The 21,437-nt window shown below is 40.0% G+C and overlaps 1 protein-coding gene across 2 annotated transcripts in view; it reads right to left on the bottom strand.

Annotated features, from left to right (window-relative positions):
- Positions 1-21,437, bottom strand: part of MTOR (mechanistic target of rapamycin kinase) — a 62,848-nt gene that overhangs the window by 13,792 nt on the left and 27,619 nt on the right. For both annotated transcript variants that reach the window (XM_031506675.2, XM_021537840.3), the window contains 9 exons: positions 13,989-14,064; positions 12,020-12,159; positions 9,535-9,635; positions 8,598-8,713; positions 7,171-7,248; positions 6,661-6,768; positions 4,491-4,616; positions 3,719-3,850; positions 587-702 (listed from right to left, as the gene is read on the bottom strand). In XM_031506675.2, the coding sequence (XP_031362535.2) occupies positions 587-702; positions 3,719-3,850; positions 4,491-4,616; positions 6,661-6,768; positions 7,171-7,248; positions 8,598-8,713; positions 9,535-9,635; positions 12,020-12,159; positions 13,989-14,064 (993 nt within the window). The remainder of the gene's footprint in view (positions 1-586; positions 703-3,718; positions 3,851-4,490; positions 4,617-6,660; positions 6,769-7,170; positions 7,249-8,597; positions 8,714-9,534; positions 9,636-12,019; positions 12,160-13,988; positions 14,065-21,437) is intronic.

Here is a 21,437-nt window from a genome sequence, read left to right as displayed (position 1 = left end):
CTCATAAAAGCAAATTGAGTGCACACCTCCCTTCACAACAAGCAAACCTTCAATAGAAAACATGATGCAATTTTCAATTTAAACTGAATAAAACAGAACTGGCACCTACAGATCCACAAAGAAAAATGCAGAAAGGGTTTTTATGCAACAGTATTATAAGAGACCATCACATGCTAGGCACCTACTGCCCAAAGCACTGCTGTTGTGCTTGGCAGCCTGTGTACTTAATACAGATATGCCAGGCGTGTGGGAAGTGTTTCTTTCCTAGTGACCGAATCTCCTGAAAAGCAAAGAAACAGACATGCTGGGAGCTCTGCATTCTGCCAACGAGCCACAGTGCTGGAAAAATACAACCAGGCTCCAGCAAGAAATATAAGCTTGTTTAGGCTGATGTGTCCCAGTAACATTTACTGAGCATTACATGGTAGATAAGAATGCAATACCAAAGCAGCTAAATGAGACATCCCGTTCTTTTAACCAAAGCATGAGCTTTGTCTGAAATGTGTCACCTCCAGGGACCCTGCCCCTCAGGAAAGCCTTCAGTGTCAGTCTATAGCTAAAGGGTGTCCCAGGAGCCTGTGCTGACCGTGCCATGAGCTTATGGAGCTCCTGTTTGTGCTGCTGGTCCTCGGTGGCGATGGCGTGCTGGGCCTGCTGCTGCATGGTCTGCACAAAGTGCTGCATGTGCTGGAACGCATCGATCTGCAAAGGGATGATGGAGGCAGTGAGGACCACAGGGCTTAAACACAATTTCTCAAGGGAGAAAGACAATGTAGAAGTGATTTTCACAGAAATAAAAAGAGATGGTTTTGTTTTCTTTCAAAGCTTTTCAGCCACTTAACATGCCTCTAAAGTCACTTCACACATTAAATATGTCGAAATAAATGAAGAGGTTAGAGATTCTTGTTGTCTCTGAAACTGCTAAACTGAGGAACAAATAATTCCACCCTTCCAATGCCAGGCACATCTTCACTGTCATTCACACAGAGAGCCAAAGGTATGGCTGACCATAGCACAAGTTAACACCGTGCCCTGGTGTACAAGAACTTCACCCTAATGAAGCAACAAGGTCACCTGTACAGGGAGAAAGCTGCAACAGCAGAGAATGTCCTGTTACAGAGATATCTTGTTTTCAGCTGAGCATGAAATTAGCAATTGCAATAATTCTAATCAGCAATTAGAAATTGGCAATTGCAACAATCAAATGTTTATAGTTTACAAACTGTATCTGACCAGAACAATATTGAATAGACAGGATCACAAATCAGAGAAGCCTACCAATAATATGGTATGAGCAGATAAAAAAAACCCAAAACAACAAGAACAAGCTAACCCAAAACTACAAAAAAAACCCACCCAAAAAAATCCCAAAACCCCCACGAAAACAAAAAACAAAACAAAATCAAACCAAACAAAAAACCAATCCCATGACAACCTGAGAAAATAATGCCTGAAGAAAAACTTGCAGCTTCCTGATCTTCTCTCCTAACCTTTCAGCTTTGGCTAGGCTTGAAGTACACAGCATGGAATATTAACTTTGAGTTGTTTCAACAAATTAAAGTCTATATTTCTCCTAAGGTTATTGAAGAAGTACAAATGTGCATTACTCCTTTGCCAGAATATTATACAGGGCAGCAGTACTAAGGCAACTTTCACTACCAAATTCTGAGGGAAAAAATATTTTTAAAATTCCTTGGAAAGTATTCTGGGGTAGGAAAACCGAAGAAGAAAGATTTAAGAAACAAGTATGCATGCTTCACTGCAAAGAATTAAGAGTAAAACTCCTGCAATCTACAAGGTCATTTCAGGTTAGGAAGTGCAGAATATGCAGTTAGAAGCCTAATTTACTTCTGTGTATCTATAGGAGTGAGCTATGTTAGAGACAAAAACCACTTGAGCTCAAATGCCTCATCTATCCTGTTCAAATATCAGCATGCACAACTCAGTGGTGAGGAGAAAGGGTATTAGCCCAGGATGAAATAAAATAAAGGATCATATTCATAACATTAATGTGGTGCATTCCACAGCTGGTAACCTAGACACAGAGTGGGGCATAAATAACAGCCTCATAAATAGTTATGCTAGACATCCATTAAAAATAGACAAAATATATTGCCAAACAGAATTACTACAGAATCTTTTTATGTGCACCTCTCATATCTAGATACACCCAACAATCTGGTCTTCAGTTTCCATTAATATTGAAAACTGATGGCCATAAACTGACAGAGCATTTAAGACTGAACACAGTAAGTTTTCCAGACCAGCTAAATTGCTACGTTTATATGCATCCTTTCTATGGGATATAGCCTATAATGCAGCTGCTGGCAAAGGTTTTTGTTAGAAGAAATGTAATAGGGTGTACATATCAATTTTTATGGTGTTTAAGAAGACTGTTGTGGAGCTCTGTGAGTGCCATATGGCTGTTTGCCTCTAGATGCCAGCTTTCTTCCTGCTGGATTTGACAAGTGCCAAAATGGCAGTACTGAAAACTGCCATTTTAGTCAACAAAAGAACCCTGAACTCCTGAGCTAGAAAAAAAATGGTCATTTCCCACCATACCAGCCTACATCAGCAGCTTATTACTTAGGATACCAATGAAGTGAACACACAGTTACATAAAACTACATACATCACCAGGTGCAACTATGTATTATTTATCTATTTTGGTATCTGTTTTCCCCCATCTTCAAGGGCTCCACTTATTCTCCCATCAGTTAATTTTAGACACCACACCACTGCACCAGTGTCCTGCACCATGTTCATCTACTTCTTGACCAAAAGTCAAACACCCCAAAACACAGTTTCCCTCACAGAGACAGGCAGAGACCCCACATACTTCTGGGGTCATTTACTGAAGATGGTAAGAGGCAATTTCACTGTTTTACAGAGCCAACAGAACAGGGCCTCAGCAACAGCTTCTTCTGCCTTTTAAATTCAAATAAAGAGTAGTTAGTTGTGGCAATGTTCCCACAGCAATGGCTCTGCTCCAGTGCTGGCAATCCCAAGGCAGAAAAAATAAAGATGTGGCAGAATATGAGGATAAATGGAGACTTTAATGTATATTAAAAAAAAGATAACTTATCCAGTCTGAAGCTTATTGGATTTGATTACGTAAATTCTCCCTGTGTTGCAATGTCAAAAACATTCACCCTGGGCTCTCTGGTGCCAAATTGTTCCCATGACAAAACTCTATGTACTTTTCAGCTGTCTTTCAGTTAGAAATTTCCAATAATCTCTTTAGTGAAAATCATCTCTGCTCAGTAATTAAGTGCAAACTGTTCAGGACACTTCTAAAACTGGTAATAAACCCTCCTTTACTTCCCTCTTTCTGCATGTGACCCTGACCACAGATACAGGGTAGAGACCCCACAATCAAAACAGTGGATGAAAATCAAGCAGCAAACTTACACAGGACAAAAGAGCTACTAAGGACCATTAATCCTGGCTGCATCCTTTGGGTACCAGCTACTAGTTTAGCAAACATCATCTTTCCATATAGGAAATAAAACTAGGGCCAGGTTTTCTCTGCATTACAGAGTCATAAAGGAAATAAAAAGCTTACAGTCTGAATAAAAATAAGGAAAGGAATTAGTTAGTCACTTCTGGGGAGCAAAAGTAAGACATTTGCCTTTGTTCTGTAGGAATATGAAAAACTAGCACGTATGGCATTGCACAAAACCTGAGCAGTGAAACAAAGCAGTGTGCTCTCCTGTACCTTACGGGCACTCTTCCACATGTGCTTCATGTATGCATAAGTCACTTGGGGATGGACTGTGGGCAGTGGGTGATCCAGCTGGCGAGATGGATCTACTCCCAAGAGCAGGACAAGGGTCTTATGGGCCAAAGCCTGGAGAAGTGGCAAAGACAAAAAGCAGGTTAAAACATAATTGTCATTGTTACCTCCAGCTCACATTGCTTTAGAATTGTAAAAAAGTAAGAGTACATCTGACCCTCCAGATACAACAAAGACACAGCAGACTCCCTGGACTCAGGAGAATACCACATGATAAACCATATGCCTTCCTTTGGATCAGAGCATTAGTTTCTCATTTCAGAAGCCAGTAGAAAGTGTAAAGTCTCTGTTTCAGGTATTTCCAGATAAATTTTGTGATGAATGTTGTAATAGGACTGTAATGTTCAACAGTAACACTATGTTCTAGATTTGACTCTCTGCTCTAGCAGAGAGAGCTATTAGTAATAATCTCCAGTAGTGCATAAAAACTTCCAGTTATAGCATGCAATAAAAAACTGGCCCAGGGGCTCTCAGGTATAATATCATTCTCACAAAAATAACCTTGGCTATAAGCATGAACTTTATGCTGGTTACAGTTTTAGCATTTCAGCAATTCCTGACTAGTTTCTTCCTCAGAGGAGAGCCCATCCCACTTGGGCAATGAAAGCATTTAGGAATGCTCAAGGCTGAAGCAGCACAGCAAAGCCAATCACCCAAAAACCTGCTGAAGAGGACAGAGCCTGACAATGCTCACCAGCCTCCCACTCTTGCCACACAAGCTGGCATACTTGAGCCAAGTTCTCATGTCCTCATGAGGATTCACAACAAGAGATCGGACCATCAGTATCCTCTGCCAGTCTTCCACGATCCGCTGACAACCCTGACAGGAAAAAAGAGAACTTGTCAGTGTTTGGTCTCCAGTGTACTGTACAGAACCTTGATTCAGAATCTGAAGGGACTTCCATCAAGATAGAGACTTCTGTGCCCATAATTCACAGCAGACTGACATGTCTATTTAACACTGCAGTGTGTGAAGAAGGTTCAGCCCCTGACTCTCACAATCTGCAGGCAGCTCAGTGCTTGCAACCTAATGATATCCTCTAATGGAAAGAGGAGAAAAGCTCCTAAAGCTGAAACACATCCAAGAATCACAAAAACTCTCCATACAATTCCAAAGTGAGACAAAGTGTCTTCCAAAGTGCCTTCTCCACCTATTTTTGGTTTAAATCTCAACACAGAGATGGTAGAAAACCATCTTGCAAAGATATTTTTGTCATTGCCCTTTTTCTTTGCCTTGCATGTATTGCTTTTGGAGGCTAGCACCTCTAAATTGGTTTTCTGCCAGAAAGTGCAGCTTTAACTGCTGTGTTGCTTGTGCAAGCATTGTCTGGTTCTTGTCTGTCTGATGGGAGAGGCACAACACTGTCAGATCAGGATGAGTTCAAACATTCAAAGATATTTCAAACATTCAAGGATACTACAGAGAAGTAGAATTGTGGAAGGGACCGTAATAACTAAATCCATGTTATCCTGCATCACTGTTACCCTGTACTTGGATACAGTGGCCAAGGACAAGGTACAGTGATGCTCCAAAGTTTCTATTCAGCCAGAAACTACTTGATTTTGAGGTAAACAAAAGATTTTCCAGCAAGGATCTTAGCACCAAAGAAGTTATTCTTTCCCTTTTCCTTTTCTCCCAAGTTGAGGACTGGGAAGTTAGGCAAAGCTTGTTCCCTAAAACCCAAATAAACTTCTTCCAATAGGCATTTAAAAACTATTAAAAAATACCTATAAAACATTAAAGAACTGTTTGTACTGCTTTCAGGGCTATAAAAAGCTGTATTCAGACATTACACTTCCTGCCTCTTCAGTTTCTCTACCCCAGTGGAATGGTCCTGAGCTTTTCCAGACAGGAATGCAGATGGGAGACTAAAAGCTTTGTCACAGTTTCCCAAACAGCAAAAAAATATACAGCAGGCTTTCATAAGGTGACAGATTATAGCACTGCCAGTGAAGAATTCTGCATGAGGAAAAGTTCTTCTTTCAGGCAGCATTTCATCTCAGTTATCCTCTTTTTTCCTTTTACCCCCTTTCTCTTGCAGGAATCACCCACCTCTATTTAAACAGTATTCTTGTATGTACTGCTGCATCTGAGGATATTCACTTTCACTGTAGGGATGTCTCTTGTAAGGAAATAGTGTTAAATATTTGTCTGATTTAAATTTTCAGTGGTACTTTGGATTTTTGATTTTTAGTGTAAGAAAGGCACAAACTTCTATTTCAATACTGGAAAATCAACATTGCTAAAGGTCTCTTCTGAAAGGTCAAAGTTAATCATGGCATCATTTAAGTTGGAAAAGACCTTTATGATTATCAAGTCCAACCATAAACCTAACACTTCCAATTCCACCCCTAATAAATGTCCCTAAATGTTACCAATCAGCTGGAAATGTTTTTGCAAGAAGTCCAAAAGGAACAGGATAATCTTTTATTTTACAAGCATGTGAATTCTCTGACCAGTTTTCCATCATTTGGAGAGAATTCACTTCTTAAAATCCAACCAACCAGGTAAAAAGTTCAAACTAGCTTGATCTAAACCAGTATTTCCAGATGTAATCCAATACTGAGATAAGCAGCCCTGGGGATGTTACTAGTGTCTCTCTTCTGTACAAATCTATTTCAAGGCTTAGTTCACCCTTTTAAAGTGTCATATGAGCTGAGACTTCAGGAACATTAACCTGAAAAAAAAAAAAAAAAGCCCAAAAAAGCAACCAGGACAAGCACAAAGGAGATGGAGCATGCAGCCATGTGAGCATGGATGTTACTGGGATGGAAGGATTTGCTGAGCCACCACACTGGCTCAAAAGGAAGCTGTTCATGCCAGCCCAGCAGCATCTCCATCCTTGACCTGCACAGGGATGTACCTGCAGCCTTTCCCACCAGATCTGGCGGATGATCTCACGGCGCTCTGGTACAAGTTTATACTGGATAACCTCTTCCAGCTCTGACAGCATCTGGCAGGATACCATAGCCTGAAGGAAAAAAATCACATTCCATCCCAATCACTACAGAACAAATCTATGATTAAGGAACAGTATTTTGGCATCAAAATTTTAAGTACATAGGTTGCCCAACAAAAAAAAGGACCAACTGCTATATACTAGTACCTAGATGACCTGCTGATTCAAACTCAGACTTCCTAAATGTCAATTCTTATTTCTTTTGAGGGGGTGGACCTCACTTTACTCACTTTTAGTTTGTCTCAAAGCTGCTCCTGCAAAGCTGTATTTTTTATCTAACAAAAGCCATTTAGCTTGTGGGCCTAAATAGGTGTTTTGTTTAAAACAAGCACTACTCTGAAGTTTTATGCAACTTTTAGAGACAGTCTGAAGCAGCAATGAAGGAAGGGAATGAAGGCTGCGAGCTACACTTACCCCATAGGCTCGACTGTAACTCTCTCCTGCCATGGCAGTCAGCTCAGCATCCAGCAGGTCTCTGGCTTTGTCAATGCACTGAAATAGAACAAGACATTGGGGCAAAGGTAGTGTGCTTTGTCCAGAGTCAACTGTGGAAGCTGCTGTTCAGCTGTTCCATCTCATGAACAAAGCTGGCATTGTCCTCTCTTTCCTCTCTCTGGGAAAGGATCCTATAAATAGGAAGATTTGACAGGCAAACAGTGTCCAGGGCATATATAAAGGAAGTCAAGGGATCTGCATTCATCACCTGCACAGTTTGAGGTTTGTCTTCCTGGAAAATCAAATGTTGCAGTATTTCTAATGCTACTGTAATTGCAGAGATCATCATTAACAACATTTGTAGAGGAAGGGTTCACATTTTAGTGCCTAAGAGCTGGTTTACAAAAAAAGAGTCTAAAGAAATGTCTCTTGTACCACACAATGAAAGAAAATAGCTTTCACTGTTTTACATAACCCAACAGGATTTTATGAATTTTACAGGACAGCAAATTTAATTTCTCATCCTCATACTAAGACAGGCTCTTCAAGCATGAAATAAATCCTGCTCTAGTTCTAGTCATTATATAATCTCTCACCTATAGCTTTTCCTGTTCAAAATGTTAAAGGCTAATCACAAACTCTACCTTTCTGAATGCCTGGTTAATTTTACTGTGCACATCATCCAAAAATCCATTTACAAGTTTTGACAGCACAGATTGAATTACTCCTTTATCTAAGTTGGCAAGCCAGCACAGAATTCTCAGAAATGGGACTTGAGCTTCCTTGGAAAGTAAACAACATGTTTTACATCTACAGAGTCACTCTGCAAATCTCCTCTGTGACAAAAAAGCATTACAAATACAATCATTACAAATACAAATTACAAGCTCTGTTTAATAGACTCTTCCCTTGCCTTGGTACCTCAATCTAAGATTTGAGATTTATCAGTGCTACCAGAAAAATTAAGATTATTGTATATGATATATATGAGCACTTCACTGAAAAAGCTGTAAGGGACAGAAGTGCACAAAAAATCCACTAGGAATCTTACAGGTGTCTCAGGCATTCCTGGAAATTTACAATCAGTGCCTTGTAGAACAGAACTGCTGAGATAATCTTTGTGTCCTGCCTGCCTAGAAAAGAGTCAGAGAAGTAAAAGAAACCAAAAAATGACAAAGGCATTCTAATGTTCTACAGCACTGGACCACTACTATCTGTCAACACATTCACTGCTATGTTTCTGGAAATACAAGGTAAGATCTATCACCCAGGTCTAATGGAAAAACATTTTTGGGTAATTCATAGGTTACAGCCAACTGCTTTACTACAGCCTGTTTCTCCATGAAACTCTGCAACCTAGAACATTGTAAACCAAATTTTGAGATACCAGCAAGGAGGATAATTACTTGCTGAGCCAGTGAGAAAAGGTCTTGATGCAGTGCCAGTACAGCCCTGTAGAAAGCACCATCATGGGTGTCCCTGGGGATCATGCAGGTATATTCTTCCATGCTGTCCCACTGACCTGCAGAGACACAGATATCCTCAGTAACACAACAGCCTTCCCTGCAGTGTGGGAACAGAACAGAACTGTGATGTAGTGCTTAGACATCAGTGCCTAGGCCTGAGTGCTGTGTGGTACTTCTGCGTTTAAGTCAGCTCTCCAATAGCTTGTCTTTGGTAGGGACACTATTAGATACATAAACATACACATAGCTACAGACAAGAAAAACATAGGCACTTTTCTTCTACACAAATTGTTATCCTTGTGGAAAAAGTTCTTTCATTCTTTGTGATGAAACAATTAAAATTCTGATACTTCCAGAACATTTGAATGAATTAATGCCCTACAAAGCAAAAGATGAATTTTTCTCAGCAGAGGTTGGCAGAGAGCAAGTGATAATTAGCTTCTCTAGTAAATATCTCACTAACAACACAACTGGACATTTGGACCACCACACATTTATTAGGAGTGTCTACTTGGCAAACACAACCTCTAAAATGTTCAACAGATACTGTTCTTGTTCTAAATAAGAGTCTGCCACAAATCTGAGAAAGTCTTTCTATCTGATTTCCAGCCTGAGCTCTGTTCAGTGTAAAGCCAAGCAAAAGAGAGCATTTAAGGAATCATCTGCTCAGCCCCCTCTGTTACTAGAGACCACACTGCAAGGCTTGATGTAAATGCAGGTTTTCCAAAGGACTTCAGTATGGACTGACACTTCATTTCCTAGTGTAAATAATGTAGTTATTTGATGTTGCTGTTTCCTGTTCTGTAGTTCTGAAGTTAACACTACCTGCACTTGCAGCTCATGGGCTGTTGCATGCAGGCACAGGAGGATACATTACCCAGGCCCCAAGCAGCAGCAGCAGCCATCCTGGCCATCTTGGCTTGAGTTTCATCATTCACCTGGGTCCACTTTTCACAGCATTGCTGGTGGAGTTGCCCCCTAAGAAGAATCCACAATTTCTGATCAGTAAAAAGGCTCTTCCAAGAATTCTGCCTCATTAAACAACCACTTCCCACTGATAAGACAACAACCAGCCCTATTGCTCTTTTTATACTGAGTGGAGAATAGGATTTCACTCCTCTGGCCAACTCAACCATGCTAGTCTGATGACAAATATCTTATCATCAGAAAATAATTTTAAGGCACACTGTGCTTTGAAAATACACATCCAAAGAGAAGTTTGCATTTGTTCCTCAGTGACTGTTAATGCTTACTTTAAAATTGGACTGATAAAGCCAGTTTATAAATACAGAAAAAAAAATTCTCAAGGAAACAAACAAACCACCACCAAAAAAAGGATGCTTAGAATTTTTGCAAGTGTCAGTAGAAGAAACATATGATCTGGATAGCTTGGGCATGGCTCCTACCAGCAAACATTTTGAATTAACACATCAAGTCTGAAGACAAAGACTGAGGAATGAAGGGTGCTGTAACCTCATATGAAGACTTGTCATGGCAGGATCTCAGAGAGCATCTGAATCTTTCATCTCCAGTGGGGAGGAAGCATCAGTTTTTTTATATTATTTCTTTCCAATCAGCTGTGAATGCTGCACTAATAGAACCAATTACCCTGCGTGTTGCAGTTCCAGGATTTCTCAGGCTGGATACTCTGTAGCAGTGAAACAGCTGCCAAGTGTGAGGGAGAACCACTTGCTTTCCCTAGTGTTATCCCTTCCCCTCCCAAAAAGGAACACGAGTTAGTCAAACAGAACCAATGGGCTGCCACTGGCAAGATAGTAATTCTGACAGCTTAATGGCCCAGGAGGGAAAAAAACCCCAAAGCAAATATAAAACCAAGCCAAACCTAGCAACAGCAGTAAATCAGGACTTCATAGATGCTGATGAAACACTATGTGTCCTACAGGAATAATTGTATGAGGAGACAAATGGCTAAGAATGTTTTGGCTGTACTCTAAAAATATCACTTCAGAGTACTAAAATAATGATGCTGCACAAAATAATTCTAGATTATCTGCCTCATCCTGTGAAGCAGACTCCAGCAGCACAGCCAGTCGAGTTGAACGCTACTGAAGAGAATCAGCAGCCAAACTATGGAACCCTCAGCCCCAGGATGACATCCCTAGAGTCAGCTGCAGGGCAGCAGACAGCACTTTGCAAAAGCACTTCTGAATTGTAAAACACCTGCACAGAGTGTTGAGTCCAGTCCCACAAGAGAACCTGGAGACTCTGATTGCTCTTGTCACTACAGACTATCAATAGCTCCATATCTAGTTCCAACAGAAGAAAATTGTCCTTTTGTTGTTCCATAGATTTGCTGCTGACACACGAATAAGTAGGAGGTTCAGAAAGGACACTTAACACAAATACACATTCTGCAGGAGAGAAAAAAATTCTTCAAATCCCTGGTGAGAACTGCCTACTCATATAAAAGCTGACTGAGGAATGCCCAGTAAGAGGATCTATTTTCCCTACTAGAAAAGCTATATCCTATATGTCTCACCCTTGTTTAGAAACAAAAAGGGCAGAAAAATGCTGCCAGAATTAGATTTCTCAAGCAGTTCTGTTTCTAGCAGTCAAACGATTTTAGTGAAGAGGCATCTCCCTAGTGTGGTGCCATCCCCTGGGTTCATGTCAGGACCCATCAGGAGAGAGCTTGTCATATGCAAAGTTCAGTAGAAAGGTGGAACGTGGACGAACCCACACCTGCCCCTGGGTAGAGCTGCACGCCACAGTGAACAGGGTGCCTTCTCCAATTATCTTCTTGGAATTGAACAGCAAGAAAAAACAGCAGCCCTCTGTTAAGTAGTAAGCTGTAAGTCATCAGCAGCTCACCCTGTCACAAACACTGATTTGAATCAGTTATGTGTTGACAACATAACTGATTCAACTGATTTGACACAAAACTTGAAATACTAGATGTCCACAAAGACAAGGCTTAAGAAATGCTGAAAAAGACTAATAAGGAAAACCTCATCCTTCTATAAGGCATAGGTATGACACTGAATAAACACAAAAATCTCTCATGTTTTAATCAGAGTTTAAAAAGGAGGATCACAATGAGCTCCTTTTATGACTGTTTCTGACAAGTTCTGCTCTCTGCTATAAATGGGGTTGACCTGATTATAAGATTGCAGATTCTCTTCCAGAGAGACCTTAACTCACCAGATGGCCAGCCCCAATAGATGTCTAATGACTTAGTAGTCATTATCAATTCTAACTTCAGTGAACAAAGTGAGGTGCCACACAAATGCTCAAAGTAAGTGGAAGCAAATAGGAATTCAGGCAAAAAATATGCACCTGAATGACAGCATCCAGAGAACAGAAAGACAATTTTCCTTAGTCTTCAGGCATTCCCCTCTTACCATTCACCAAGTGCTTCCAAGCAGCGCATCCGTCCCAGCATCAGCTCAGGATCATCTTTGTTTGTGTCCATCTTCTTGTCATAGGCCACCAGAGCATCTTCCCATTCATGAAGCTTTTCATACCAGGTAGCTTGAATTTCCTAAGGGAAGGGAAAAAAAAGTAAAAATAAACAGCAGGATTAATGTTGATCATTCTATATTAACTACCACAGCTTTTCCTAGAAAGTTCTGTGTCTATGCTGCTCACTTCACCCTTTTATTGTTCTAAATAACCTCATGGACTTCTGTGATACAGAGAAGAGCCCTGAGTGAGTGTGAAAACTGGAAAGCTGGCACTGCTCCACCTGCCCAAAAATGAACTCAGGTATACCAGAGGGATTAATCCAACATCAGCCCCTTACAAGTGCCACTGAAATACCAGTTCAGAAGCTGGTGCTTTTCTTTTTGGAGAGGCAGAGTGAGTGGAACAGGAATAAGGGTAAATGTGCAACATATTCCACTTCCCGTTGTTGCACATACCTGCATTCAAACAAGAAAAACAGCCTTGCACTCAGGAATGGAATGACTAACTAGAAAAAAAGGCCAAACTTTGCATCTGGCTACTGCTAGGCAATTACTTCATATAGCAGGCAGTATGAAGTTGAGGCCCAATCACACCCTTCACAAGGGAAAGTAATGGTTTGTAACAAAGCCATTAGAAGTTAGCCAAGCAGTGATCTGTATCAGCTAAACCCTTTTCTTCAGTCTTTCCTTCTAGATTTTGTTTCTAATTTTCAAGAAATAAAATGCCTTAATATATTTCCATGCTTTTCTCTGCCAGTGTTTTTCTGCTCAGTCTTGGACATAGGCTGCAAAGAAGATTTTTTTCCCAGACCTGTGGGCAGGGTCACTATAAACCACAATTTGCATGCCAGGTCTTCCACTTAGCCCTTTAACTCCTCAGCTAAGTCATATTTCAATTAAGTCCCTGAAAGCAGAGCTCACAGCTCCTCTTAATTTCTTTTCATTGCCAATTCTGGCAAGCTCTGTGCTTTGACCTACATTTACTGCTAGACTATATTGCTGCTAAAGAGTGAAGTCAGAATTAGGTAATGCAGAACTTTGCTCAATCCACCCAAGGAATTATAAGAAGCTGAAAAGATGTTCTGAAGCCTATACTTCTCCCAGAAAGGACTTATTTTCCAGTCTAGGTCAAAACCACACATAATACTACACCAGAGGACTTCTACCATTTTGTGCTTATTCCTGATTCCCACTTTCTAGAGGTTACTACTTAGAGAGGCTGGGCTACTGTGCTTCCACAGCTGCCTCCCTTTTCCTAATTATCCTAAGACACTAAAACAATTACCACTGCAAAATCATCCTTTTTCCAGTAGAACTATCAGGAGAGCATAGGTGGTTTGGTCCTTGAACACAAATTAAATTACTCATAAAATGAGAAGAAATAATAAAAGGTACATCATTCTCAGAAAGACACAAACAAATACATATGGGGGTTACTTGATTTTGGTGAGCAGTCTAAATTGCAAGGGACTGGTTACCTTGTTATTCTAAGTAATACCTGTGAACACTTGAGAGATACTAGAGGGTAACTTCCATTAACATCTCGAGTGTTTTGATGCATTTTCTCAAATCCTTTAAGCTTAGAACAATAACTCACTCCCTCCCTTCCCAGCTTATCCTAAATAAAAGGACTTATATTGTCAAGTTGCTAGTTGCTCACAGCTGCATTTAGTATCAACAGCAGCTGCAAAATTCTCCTCCAAATCAGGTTCTTGAAGCCCACCCTGTACCCAGCATTTGCTGCAAAGTGCCCACTGAGCATCCCACTGAACAATGAAATATTATAAGCAGGGATAGAACCTCAATGTGATTGATTGAGAAAACACACCACCACCCACCAAAAAACTAAGTACAGAAACCATAAAAGCATAAGACACAAAGAAGCAGATTATCCAGCAGGACTCACCAGCTCCCCAAAGTGCTTCATGGCATATTCCAGCACACCAGCAGCTGCTTCTGGCTGCTGGAGTTTATTGTTAATGCTGGAAAGGGAGGAAAAGAAAGATGGTTTAACATAATTGGCATATTAGGGGTTGGTAGAAGCTTCTAATTCATGATACCAAGCTCTATCATTTAGAAATACCAATGGAACATTATTTTTGTTTAGACTTCCACATGAACAATTAAACTACATAAAGCACACATTAACCTGTATTTTTTTCAAACAATAGGTGCACACATTCTGTGCACATAATATGAAGACTTATCACACAAAATAGAGATAGTATATGATTATCAATGCTATTTAACAGCCTGCATAGTGAGAAGAATAGTTGCCAATAATTTTAAAGGCATGATTTTTCAAACAGCTGTACTTAAAGAGTTTTACAGTAATAACTTTTTTCCTCCCCAATCCCTTAAACAGACTGCCAACTCCTCTAGAAATCAAAGCAGAGAATTTAATGATGCAGGAAACAGTCTACATCATTAAAACAGCTGAAAAATGTCACCAGGAAATGACATAAAAAGTGTGCAACCCTAATTTCAGTTTCACATTTCATACAAAGCCTCTGCATTGGTACTAACCAGCACTGGCACTTTTCTTTTGCTGGTTTTCAAGAACATGCCAGAAACTGTTGCCATCACAACCAATCCTCAGTCTGTACCAGGGACACACTTGTTTTGCAAGGCCTGCTGAATTTTATGAAGCACAAGCAAATAGGCTACTCTTGAACCTGATTCTCTAGTTCATGATGTACAGCTATTCTCTGAAATAATTTCTATTTCACATTGGTTTTCTTATTTTACTATCAGAAATGGGGTACTCAGTGAGTAGCACAGCTCCTAAACCCAATTTAATGAAGAAATTAATTTTCTGTTAAGCTTCTGCTATTTTATAAAGCTTCTTTATGAACAACCTCTGGTTCATTGCCCTCTTCTTTCCCTACTGACTCTGGAGAACCAGAAGTGCAAATTGTTCAAAGCAACATCACAACACCTGAGCACCTACAACACATCCTACAGCCCAATATTAACATTAGTTAATGTTTGGAATGGAAACAGCATAATTAACAAAACAAAACATGGCAACAGAGAGCAGTGCAAAGAGACTTTCAGTGGTTTTTGAACAGGACCACAGGCACAGGCAGCTCTCAGAAATGCTCTTTCTTGCCTGCCAGCATCAGAATGGCCACATGACTTCCCCCTTATAAGAGGCAGGGGATCAGTAAGAGAAGCAAATGTAAAATATTGAATGGAATAATACACAGACAAAAAAAAGAGGAAATTTTTCAAATGAATGCTACATTTCTTCTGTTTCTGGAATCCTCCTTTCCTGGCAAGCAAAGAATCAAGCTCCCAGACATACTCTGGATACCTGTGAAGGTTAAGTAAAATACTCCTGGATACTGGGCCTTCAGATTGGTGGAACTAAAATCAGATTTAGCCAGACTAAGAATACACCATAATCACAGTTCAAGATGACTGGCACCCAACAATAGGAAGCACTTAAAACAGACCCATGCAATTTTTCTCAACAAAGTAGTCAAAGACCATCCTAACTCCAGCTAGCTTCTCAAGGGAAAGCTTGGCAGCAGCCTCATAACAGTGATAAATGGCTGTCACATTTCATGGCCCGATGGCTTAAAGAGCCATTGGCAGACACATTCCAGCATCAGACAGTTAATTTCTTCCACTTTATCTTTCTTGACAACACTTCCTGACAATACTGACCATTTTCTTTTATTATCTGACAATTAGCACTGCTCTTCTGCCACTTCCTGGTGCACTCAATTACTTCTTCTGTTTCTTACTTTCTTAACTATCCAAATCAGAATTAACTGTTTGAAATCTATTTATAGTTAGGTTTAAGCAAAGGGAAGGAAAAGATGGGGAGGGAGAGGACAAAGACTTTGATTTACAATACACAGCAGTTGTTAATAATAATAAATTACTCTCCTGTAACAAATGACCTACAACACAGTGAGCAGCAACAAGGTAATTTTGTGGACTAGGATAAGCCTCTGACTGGGATAAGCCTCTCCTGGCAGCTGCTTTTCCCTGTGCTTAGGACCATTTCTGCAAAAGCAGTAAATGTTGTGACTCCTCACTCCCAGCCTATTTTGTATACACACTATTTTAACCTGGTACATTCAAATTCACATTAAGAAAATACAACATTCTGTGCTTTCCTTCTCTTTCACCTTCTTTCCATGAAGGCACTGCTCCTTTCCCTGCAGACCTGAGGAGTTTGTGCTCAGCCAGAATCTTCCTAAATGTTCTAACACCCTTCAAAGCACTACAGAGCTGTTTTCTAGCCACCACGCTGGAGACTGAACAGAAATAAAAACAGTGCAGAAAAGCATCCAGGCATTCAGAAAAGGCCCTGAGGGCTAATATTCCAGCCAGGCAGAGTTGCCAGGAGTTTTTAGCCACAGTGCTGCTGCTGGAAATCAGGGCAGTTTGCTGGATTAGAATCAAGGGGATGGGTTTCTCCAATCTGGAAAAAGATAATTACAAAATCTCTCTGGAATAAAGGAGAAGGAAGGAAAACATCTCTCAAGATATGAGAGCCAATGCTGTTGGCTAAGTTGCTGGACAGTAACTTAAGTCTTTGCTTACTGGTAGATGTCCTTGCAATTATTCCTAGTTCAGAATAATGTTAAATTTAATATTAAAGGAAAAGATCAATTGTTCTCCATATCCACTGAGAGAAGAAATATTCATTTTGTTAAAAAGCAAGAAAAAACTCCACCACTATCTCCTACTTGAAGGTAAAAAGAACATTTTTAGGGCATTTAGAACATTTTAGAAGTTTTTAGGTATAGGTTTGGTAGGTCACTGGCAATGTCTCTCAGGAAAGGCCCAAGTATTCAGCTCTACGGCCTGCTATGGGCTGGCAGAGCCTTCTACTACTAATGCTCAAGGAAAAGTTTTTAAAATTATGTGTTTTAAATGCTAACACACTTACTAAAATATTCTGAAGCTATTTCAAGATAGAGCTGTCCCATGCTTGCAAGTGGGAGACCACAGAAATAACAAGACTTCCTAAGTCATATCAACTAGACTTTTACATACTTTGAACTAATGCACTAATTTCCATGCTTAACACCCACAATTTCATTTCACATTTTATTCAATAAACAAAGTGACCAGCAAAACCAACAAAGCAACAGAAGACCCTTATACTTTCCATCTAAATGAGCAGAAATCAGTTGCAAAACTAACTCTTATAAATAAAATTTTGGATGAGTTCAGCTCACCTGGGCTCACTACATAATCAGATTATGCAGAACAATATAATTTAAATTTCCCCCCTTGTTTATTAAACAGTATCTGTACTGTAGTCAGAATCATGTCCAACCCTGACCTATTTGGAGCACTTGATCATGATGAGTGGGATATTAAAATGTAAACAAGCCTTCTGATGAAAAACATTTTCCAATTCCTATGTCAGTCTATCCCTACAAAAAGTGACTACCCTTGACAAACTTCCTAATATAAAAATCTTGGTCAAAAATCTTAAATCTTCAAATTTTTACTAGTAGTGAAAAGCTACATAAGCCTACTGCTTGATTATTAAGATATCAAAACTGTAGGTTTTACATGTACACTGAGTTAGAATCATAAAAAGAACAATACTTAAGAGAAATATACTCCTACTTCTTGTATATTGTAAAGGTTATTTAAACAGAACCAGAAATGATCTGGGAATCAAAATCCTACCTCACAGCAAGAAGTGAGTGCATTGGTGATTAACCAGCACTGAACCCACCACACTCATCAGTGCATTTGTTGGGAAATCTTAAAATTGGAGAAATCTTAAATAGGCAAACTAAAACCACTTCACCAACTTTACTGTGTTCACTGGGACAGGAACACAAATGATGGGCTTTTCTCCCCTACAAACCCAAGGCATAAATGTGTCATGTTTACTAGAAATGTCCTCTTTTTTACAGTCCTGGGAGCTGTCCAGTCTCCCATTATCTTTTATATTGACAATATTCTCTGTCACTCAAAAGATATTAAATTTTCAAGAACTCAGAAGCAACCACACTTTCCCCATCTTCTCATAAAAGTTAGAAGAAACCCTTTATTTTAATAGAGCCTTTTCAAGCAGTCCCAAACTTATCCATGAGGGAACACACACATTTCCTATTGCCAGAATGCATCCCAAACATAACAGAGAAACTTCATTTTTGCAATAAAGCAGCTTGTATCTAGACAAGTGGATAAACTCTTATTTTTTTCAGTCTCCTCATGTTTGCTCAGAAAGATTCTGTATAAGGCAGATTTTACCAGCCTCAGCCAAGCTTGTTTTTCCTTCTGAAGAAGTGCTGAGAGTTGATGTTAGGATTGGAAGGCACTGCTGCTTTGTGGAGGCTTGGGGGAACAGATAATCCACTGGCAAAAGGAATTGGCTTTGATGGCCACTTTCCCCAGTTCTATGATTTATTTGTCTTGAAGCATCCCCCAGTCCTTGACTCAAGACATCTCAAAAACCAATGCATGCCCATCATGCCACTAAAAAGTATTACCATTCTGGGAACAAATATGTTTGAGAAACTGATAGCAGGAAAGAAGTGTTTTCAATAAAGATTTGTGATGATTGAGTGCTTCCAGGCCAGAGCAGCCCCTTTGGCTTCCAACAAGGAGATATCACATTACTCACAGGCATCAAAACTGGCCAAATTCCCAATCTTGGTATAAATGCTTGCAAATCAAATAAAAACATTCATCAGTTTTGAAAGGAAAAAAAAAAAATCAGTGAAAAATGTTACAATAAATTTCTTAGCTAACCCTGGTGCTTAGGCTGCAAAAGGTTTTGTATCACCTATTTTTTATTAACCAGAAAGCAGAGAAGAAAAAAATTGTTAAGTAGGATATTCAGCAAAAAAATGTGAAACATAGAGCCAGACTTTGTGTATTGATTATGCAAAGAGGGGATGCCTTAAATAAAAGAGAAATCACAAATCACTAAAGAAAGCAGGAAGTAGCAGTGTTTTGTTTCTTATTGAGCCCTCTCCCCTGTTCCACCTGTCCCATATAATTTCAGAGATTAACAACACAATCCTGGCCATAAAGCTATAACAGAGTAAATGTTGGAGCATTATGAACATCTCCAAAGCCAAAGGTGAACAGTTTCACATTTCCTGGGAGGGAAAAGCAGTATTTCAGAGCTCCAACACAGTGTGGACTCCACAATGGGCCAGCTGAGAGCTGCTGAGAGCTTTTGCCACCTCGGCAAGCAGCAGGAATTCCAGATTCCAAGCATTTGCCAGATGCATATTAAGGGGTTTGCAATGAATGGCTACCAAATAAATAGCCACAGGGCAGTGAGCTTTCCTTCTTGTCTCAGCTTTGCATACACCTGCCAGAACAGCTTCTCAGAGAAGGCAGTCATTTAAACTCACCTCTAATTTAATCTGGCCCTCCAGGGACAGGAGATAACTGGTTCTAATCAAGTAATAATGATATATTTGAATTTAGTAACATCAATCAACATTATAAACCTATGGCACATACAAATTGAAACCATGATTAGCCTCAGCTCTCCCAAACCACTTCAGAACTGCATCATGAATAAAGTCAAAAAGGATTTGTCTCATGTTCTTGACTTTATGATCTTGGCTTTTTAGCTATCATGTACTACAGTATTTCCCATACAAAAGATAATGAGGAAAACTAGGGTGATGGATTTCAGGTCAAATGATGCTCAATTTCTCCATCAGTATTGGGGAAAGGAAAGAACAGGACCCACTCAGTAATCATGGAACTCATTTCTCCCCAGCTATACCCCAAACTTTACCTCTTTACAAAATGTACCAGGATCCTGAATTCAAATCATAAGTAGAACTGTACAGAACAGCAGAACAGCTTTGGTCAGCTCCAACTCCTGCCCTAACCTGGCAATGACTACAATCTGTAGCTATTGCCACCTCAGTGACCATATTCAGTTCTCCATGAAACTGGGAAAGACCCATCTTTCAAATACTCATAAAAAAGTCAAATTCCACTAAGGCTGATATCTCTGCCAAGGGCTGTCTCTGCCCAATCCTCTTTTAATGCTTTCTCTAAAATAGTGACAGATGGGAAGATTTGTGCTTTTCCATTCCTGCACAATGTCTGTTGTCACCCTCTTACACAGAACAAAATATTCTCTCTTAAAACAGGTAAATCAAAGTACCTGGAAGAAAGATGGTTTGGATTTGGATATACAAATTAGAAACTGAACCAAAAATAAAACCCTGGCTGTCTTATTTCCAATTGAATATTCCAGTTGAGAGAAGGGATTTGGAGGCCTTTTTGTGGTGTTTTGTAACATGTGTGTTCAATTGAATCTTGGATCTTTTCAAAATTTGTATAAAGAGGGAACACATGGACCTACAAGTGGCTCCCCTCTTCCACATCTGTCCAAGACAGGAGAGTTATGGTGAGTGGGAGCAGAAGCTGAATGGATTGAAGTCCTGTGTAACACAATGGGGGTGTTAGCAGGGTGGCTTTTTGGGGCAGAGAAGCAGAGTCTGGCCTGTCCCATTTTCTGTTCCAACTTTGACAAAAACATGTTTCTCATCTCAGGAAGCCAGTGAAGAATTTGCCCCTGGGAATCACAGAAGCTCCAGCTGGAAGAGGGCTCAGACAGGATTAGAGGCAGAACAAAAAGGTCAGGCTTTCATCTGTGTGCAGTGGCACTTTCTTGTCTGAAGTATAAAAAGCAATTTTGCTATGGAAGATTTCTGGAATGTTCATGACAAAAATTGACTGAAGCCTATGGTCTGCTATGGAAGTATCCTCTGTGCTTTAAACAAATTGTACTTGCATATCTCTGGCAATATCTCAGCTCACCAATCCCACACAGTGGCCTCACAAGCTGACACGACAGACCCAGTTGTTTTGAGCACAGCACACAGGCAGTCAGTCACCCACAAGACAACTGCTTGTTTGGAGCTCTCATCCTGACCTCCTCATAAAGATGCCCTTTTCCTTCTCTATGAAAATTCAGGTTTACAAGACACCTGTATTCATATCCCACTCCTGCAGTGCTTTGATGACTTCACCTCCCAACATCTTCACACTCTTTGGGTCTGTTTTGGAGAAAAATTATTAGCCAGTCCCAGTGAAAATCAGAGGCAATAACAAAGCATCAAGCAACAAGTGTATCAGAGCTGAGGAGGAAGAGAAACTGCATCAACAAGCAATTGTGCTTTCTATTTCTTTAAAAGCAAATGTCAGGTCAGCAAGGCTTTTCTAATGGTTCCTAATCAAGCAGAAATCCTGCAGCCACTTTGGATCAGCAAAAGAAGCCAAGATGGGATAGTGTGTGTCAGTTGGGTTTGTCCTAATGTCCTTTTTAAGAAGTGCAAGATTAGCTTTCTTTTGTTATTTCACAGCATTTATGCAAAGAGCAGATACATGA

This window comes from Lonchura striata, chromosome 24, assembly GCF_046129695.1.
Source record: "Lonchura striata isolate bLonStr1 chromosome 24, bLonStr1.mat, whole genome shotgun sequence".
Taxonomy (NCBI): domain Eukaryota; kingdom Metazoa; phylum Chordata; class Aves; order Passeriformes; family Estrildidae; genus Lonchura; species Lonchura striata.
This window is presented reverse-complemented; position numbering and strand designations above follow the sequence as displayed.